The sequence below is a fragment of the Benincasa hispida genome, chromosome 5, assembly GCF_027475165.1.
Source record: "Benincasa hispida cultivar pf3 chromosome 5, pf3_genome.v1.1, whole genome shotgun sequence".
Lineage (NCBI taxonomy): Eukaryota > Viridiplantae > Streptophyta > Magnoliopsida > Cucurbitales > Cucurbitaceae > Benincasa > Benincasa hispida.
In genome coordinates, this window is record NC_143482.1 from 66,343,439 (window position 1) to 66,350,021 (window position 6,583).

Sequence of the window (6,583 nt, forward strand, 5' to 3'; positions counted from 1 at the left end):
AGATGGGACAAAATAGCCCATCCAATAGTCTCCAGAGTCTTAACGAAGATAGAAATTTTCAATTTGTGTATCCACAATCTATGCATTGCCCACCTTAAAGTTCGGTTGAGGCGCAAGACAAAATTATCGTTGCAGCACATTGCAAAGAACACAACTGAACCAAGGACCCTTCCAAAATGAAATAAATAAACCATTAGCAAGACAATCAGCTCATTGATCTAACTTGATACAGCAAACTTGGCAAGGTAAGCATATCTTATCTTTCAGAGGTTAAATTATATAACTTTATCATATTTTAAAAGTACAAATATTTCGTTCAAATCTCTCCTCAATGTTTCATAACTATTAGAAATCCATTAAAATCTTAAATGAAAATTGAGACCAACAATAGGTAGATAAGTTTTTTAGCCCATTTCAGTTTCATATCACTACCTCCTAATTGTAAGTCTAAAATTTCTTCCAACATTTTAACAAATTTCTACTTCCAAGGTACTTTTGAAACCTTTTAAAAGGTAGAGGTCATATAGCAACTTAGTCTAATACATTCAATGAATCACTATTTCAATTTCCTAGAGACTGAAGTCTAACATTTTCAATGAATCAGAAGAAGCATAATGCGAAAAATCATACGAAATGCAAGCACTTGACAAAAGGCTAACTCGATTAACCATACAGAATCTAATCAAAATCATATTTTTCTCTTAATCCTTTACAACTAAAAACACAAGCAGCAGCAACAGCAGCCCTTGCAAACACTATGGAAGTGCCTCACAATCCTTACATTCAATATGGCATCCATAAAAGGGTAGATACAAGCCTCCAGGAATCTTCAAAGCTTACCCACCAACTCCTTTTTGCTGTTACTGACATTTGGTTTACAAACTCTAATAATAAGGGGATGGGGAGGATTTGAACTAAAAAAACAATAGAGATGGCAGCAATTGATTAGCAATGTACAGGTGCTATGCAAGAGGGACTAATCGATCAGATTACTACAATATTATACAAATTTGAGGATGAATAAATGGCTACATGGGGGGTGGTATGCAGTGAAGTCTTCTCTCCAATATAACATCAAAAACTCAGTTTGCCACTGGCTGACCATGAATCGACTTCACGCCGCCTTTACAACCCTGCACGACAATTATTTGGATTTTAATCAGAAAAGCTGAGGGTTCTTTCTGCCTGAAGTACACGCCAACGACTTCAAAAATTTGACATCTGTCCAAGAAAACAAAAGGTCATGGTAAGATTTTCATTCCTTTAACTAAAAATTGTCAATCACAAAGTTTAAATTAGATAATATGGAGATCCTAGAAAAGGGGGAAATGGGAAACTGAATAAGCTTCTTAATCTTCATATCATGTGCAAATTCATGAACTCAAGAGATCTCAGTTCAAATCTTCATGTCATGTGCAAATCCATAATCTCTATTTCACCATTTGAAGTGTTCAGCATAACAGTAATAATTACAGAGTATTGCAACTTCGATTAAATTTGGTCTGTTTTTGTAAAAGTTCTGATCAATTTGTTTATTCTTAACAGACTCAATATATTTTAAAATCATACCATTTTAATTACATAAAGAATTTATTTATAACTATAAACTAAACTAAAACTAAAATCACCGGGTGCAAAGCATTTAATACGTATAGCTTCAAGAGATGTTTGGTGAGGATTTCACAATTTTCTCAGACAAGTGGCCAACAATGAAGACTTTAACATATTAGATAGTAATCTTAATTCACACCCCAACGTTGAAGTAAAGGACAGAACGAAGAAAGGAGACATCCTAGATTTAAAAAATTATATACAAAGTTGAAATTTTAAAGTTCTCTAATCTACCCCTGAATTTACAAAATTAAAATACTATGTGTATATATATATTAGAAGATAAGATTTTGCCTCTTATAAGAATTCTAGCCTTTCCTGGTTAAACACAAAATCCTTCTGATCCAGTTCGATCGAGATATTGAACAAATAAATTTATCTAACCTCAACGGTGATTGAACTCAACTACACCAAGATTACGATTATACTAGAACATAGCAGATGAAGAAGGGATCCAGAAACCAAGAACTCATCAGAGGAACAAGAACATGATCCAAAGATTTATATGAAACAGAAATTCAGACTAATTAGGTAGCACAACCTGAAGATTTTTTGAAGCCCTTTAAGACCCTGTATCAGATCCAGATGCTGAAGAACTTTCACTATCTGAATCTGTAATTCATAAAAAAAAAAAAAAAAAAAAAAAAAAAAAAAAAAAAAAAAAAAAACCAGTTAATAAGGCTATAAGAATAAGAATAGAGCTTCAACAAAAATACATTACTAAAATGCCAGCCTCAGGAATGCAGAAATAAATAATTGGAATGACTTCAGTTTAAAAATGATAAGAAAGAACCAAAATAGTCATACCACTAGATGAAGATCCAGAATCACTGCTAGAACTGCTTGAACTACTTGACCTACTCCTACTATTGCCCTGTCCTTGAACGGGCACTGACGATGAAACAATATTTTCATCTGTGTACAATGTTTTAAATTTGGGATTTAGTAAATAGACAAACTAAGAAAATAAGATTCAAAAACCTGACACAATGATTTATCCACCTGCTTTAGTTTCCTTTGGGACCTCCATCACAACGGGGGCCTGGATTGGTAAAAGAAAACAGCAGGATCCATCTTTAGTACTTTATAGCACAATATCACAATATACATCACAATTTTATTCAGGGTTTTACCTTTCGGGCAGTATTGTGTTCATCATCTGCTCTTGCTCGAAGTGCAAGCTCAGCTTTTCTCTTGTTCTTGCTCAAACTTTTTTTGTAGTTTGTCACAAACCTATCAAGCTCCCAGAGCGTCTCTGCATCCACGCTATCAATATCCACCTCAATTTCTTCGTCATCTTGAAAAATATTTGAATTTCTCTTCTTAATTATTTGTAAAATGGTATCCAGTTTTTCAGAAGGCAAATTCTGAAGGTTACTACTGAGTTTTTGCTTCTCCTCATAAGTCATGTCCCTTTTATGAGGATCTTTTGCCTTGGGCTTTTTTGGAGCAGGTGTTCTACTTGAGGGCGTAGCACTCAAAGGTCTATTCTTGGAATCTAGACGATACGTGGTAGATTCTGACCTTTCCAATATTCGTTTCATGTCAAGAGGTGGTGGTGGTGGAAGACGAGCCTTTCTGGAAGTAGGTGTGGAAAGAGCAGCACCATAGTCTGATCCAAACCTCATCTCTCGATTATAGTCTGCCTCTATAATAACCCACCTATCCTCAAATATTGCCAACAATTGCTCTGCCATTACATGGACATCTTGTCCTTTGGGATTATATGTCATAGCATTTCGAAATGTAAGTCTCACATCCTCAGCAAATTCTTTAGGCGACTTGTACCAATTTTTGTTCAGCCTAGATTTTACCGTTCCTAGGTCCATTGGATGCTTGATGATGGTGTAGTAGTCATGCAGACCAAGACCCTGAACATCGACAGGAGCATCAAACACCCAACCATACTTGTGCTTAATCAATTTTTCGAGAAGTGCGCTGCAGCTCTTAAAGAACTTGGAACCCATCCCAAAACCATGAGCAATTTCTCCTCCACCCGACTTCTTTATATTCATTTTTGCCTTCTTATTACTCTCAGCTGGAGGCAGCTTATCTTTTCCAAGTATGAATTCAGAGTTTCGATAAAATTGGTTTGCTTTAGGAGTTCTTTTTTCTTTCTCCACATAATCACTCACACCCTGACTATTCTCCAACACTGATACACTCAATTTATTGAGAGGCCTAGAAGGTTCACGAGGCACACGAACAGCAGCAACCTCAGGATGAATCTGCTTGTCCCCACCAACCTTATCCATCTCTTCATTAGCCGTACCATGAAAATTACTAGACTCGCTTAACTCCACCTGTTTTGTCTCGATTCTTTTCAACACATTTCTTACCATCTCAAGATCACTCTCAAGCTTATGCCGAAGTTCTCGCATCTCCAGCTTAGACTTTGACGCCAAATTACTGTTATTTTGATTTTCCACAGCCACTTCCATAACACCATTTCCTGAGGGTTGGTCTCGAGTGCTCTGCACTGCATCACCAACTGCAAGATGCTGACGATTGAGACACGAGGAATCATCAGACGCTGCATCAATTCTCGAAATGAGCTGCTGCTGAGTCGTATTCTTGTCCTCCGTCACCGTAGTACAAGGAAGAGGCTCAACCAAATTGTTATCTTTGTCATGGTTAATGTTACTATTGACATTGGCATCGTTATTGTCATTGGTGGTGGTGGTAGTAGCAGTGTCAGTGGTTGGGACAGTAGCGGTAGCGGTAGCAGTTTCCTTATTTCGATCATTATCATTATCTTCTTTATTCTCAACAGCAGAAGTCGTGGCTGTGACTATATCAGCAATTGAATTTGTATTGTTATTGTTGTTGTTGTTCTTCCTTTGGCCTCTGAAGGCCTTCCTAGTGTACACCTTACTCTCCACGTACCTCTGTTTCTCTCTAACACCATCACCCACACCTTCCTCGCCAACTGTAGGTCCCGAAGCCATACATGAAACTCAACCAAAAGCCCTAAATACCCTATTTCCCAAAAAGGGAAACACACACACACAGAACACCCCAGCTGAAGCTTGTCCGAAAAAGATAGAACACTTGTCCGTTGCAAGAAAACAAGGCCAAGAAAGCCCTCAATTATCCGAAATGAACAAAAAAAACTTAAACCAAAAGGCAAGAAAAAAAAAAAGAAAAGAAAAAGAAAACCCTAATCCCTAAAAACCCATTAACATAAAAAATACCTCCGATCAAACCCTAATAACACAGCTACAAACTCCAGAAGAAGAAGAAGAAGAAGAATGAATGGAAAAAAAAAAAAAAAAAAAAAAAGGAGCTTAACGGAAGCTTACAGTAGGGTTTGAAGCAGGGGAAATTCGTTGTTTGAGTGCTTCCGGATCTTGCAGTCGTCTCTCAAACGAGAGAGCACTTTCTCTCTCTAGAAACAGAGGAGTTTCTCTCTCTAAACTGATTTCTGAATGTTTTTAAGTGTACAGCTGTACGGCGGCTGTTCGGTTCGTCGACTCAAATGAAATGAACCTCGCGCGTGGGACTCCCAACATAAAAGTCGTGCCCGTGAAGTATCACTATAGTTATGGGACACGGTGACTCACGCGTGGTTTCGGATGTGTGGAACACGCTCCAATGAGGAGGATATAGTTGGACGATTGTGGTTTACGCGCGTTGTGGTTGTTTAAGTCGGTCTATGGCGGGGAGCTTGGTTTCTAAAATTTTGAAGAGTTTTGCCCATTCGCGCGGAGTTTATTTTACGTTATTTATCTTCATCTTCTTTTTTTTTGGCTTCCCACTCCATGGGAAAATCAAACGAAATTTTGATTTTTGCCTCCAAATCTCACGTTATCAATTTAATTTTGATTTTAAAAATTAAATTATTCAAAAAAAAAAAAAAAAAAAGGGAAAAAACCATGGTGAGTATGAGTGGAAGAAATGAAATTGGTAGGATAGGTTTCACAAATAAATAATTGAACTAACTGATAATACATATATTTTAAAGTTCAAAACTGATTTTTGAATAATATTGCTGGTCTGATTGGCATTTGTATCAACAAGTCGTGAGTTTGATTTTAGGCAAATATGTGATTTTGTTTTACTTCGATTTGTCTAACTCCTTTGTGCACGTGCCTCATGTCCAACCTAGCGGGAAATTTGGGCCAATGACCCAATATCTAGATCCATAATGTTAAATGATCCCTTTTTTAAAAAAAACTGTTAATTGACCTTCTGTTGACGTTATCACGGTATGAGATTACAAGAATTTCCCTTGATAACCATCTTGCTCTCGCTGTTTGTTTATCTTCCATCGTGATGTGATTGTTTGTCACTATATGATCGATTTGACAATTTTCACGAAATCTGTCTACAACTTGATTTAACACACAGCAAAATATGTAATGGTGAATTCTTTAAAATCTAAACTTCATTTGAACTGTCATTTTGTTGAACGGGGTTTTCCAAAGCGGAGTTTTTCGGAACCAAACAGAGTTTTCAGAACGGAACAGACTTTTCTTGAACTTGGTTTCATTGGTGTTTGTAGAAATGTGGTCTCAAAAAAGATATGAAATAGACAATGTAAATAGCATAACGAAGGGGGTGTGAAAAAAAACGACAACGAGAAAGATGGAGAGAGAGAGCGACATTGAACGACAACGAGAGAGTGAGATTGAGCGACAGCACGAGAGTGAGATACAACGAGAGCGAGAGTCGTGAGAGTGAGATACAGTGAGAGCGAGATACAACGAAAGCGAGAGCGAGAGAGATCCATGTGTATTACTATCTGCTTAATAAAAAATGTTCTCTTGCTTTGTAGGATGACAGAAAAGTGTGTACTAATTCGATACGGAGGTAATTGGGATGATAACCAAAATTTGTATGTTGGAGGCGAGCTAACAGGAATCATTGTGCCTATTACCTTGAAATATGAAGAACTTAAAGCTCACATTTACAGGGTTGCAAATGTAAGTTGCTCAGAGTTTGATGTTGTTACGAGAGTTAAATATAAGCT

The 6,583-nt window shown here is 37.0% G+C and overlaps 1 protein-coding gene across 2 annotated transcripts; it reads right to left on the reverse strand.

The window, feature by feature from the left end:
- Nucleotides 1–643: 643 nt before the first annotated feature.
- GTE4 (global transcription factor group E4) lies at nt 644–5,096 on the reverse strand. Of its 2 annotated transcripts, XM_039031896.2 has the most exons (6): nt 4,914–5,096; nt 2,745–4,661; nt 2,614–2,653; nt 2,419–2,526; nt 2,153–2,223; nt 644–1,221 (listed from the first exon to the last, which is right to left on the reverse strand). In XM_039031896.2, exons 2-5 carry the CDS (start codon nt 4,557–4,559, stop codon nt 2,174–2,176), a joined length of 2,013 nt encoding a protein of 670 aa, XP_038887824.1. In that variant the 5' UTR covers nt 4,560–4,661; nt 4,914–5,096; the 3' UTR covers nt 644–1,221; nt 2,153–2,173. The 2 variants fall into 2 exon arrangements, with proteins under 2 accessions (XP_038887824.1, XP_038887823.1); XM_039031895.2 differs by having other exon boundaries at nt 2,745–5,094.
- Between the last annotated feature and the right edge of the window lie 1,487 nt (nt 5,097–6,583).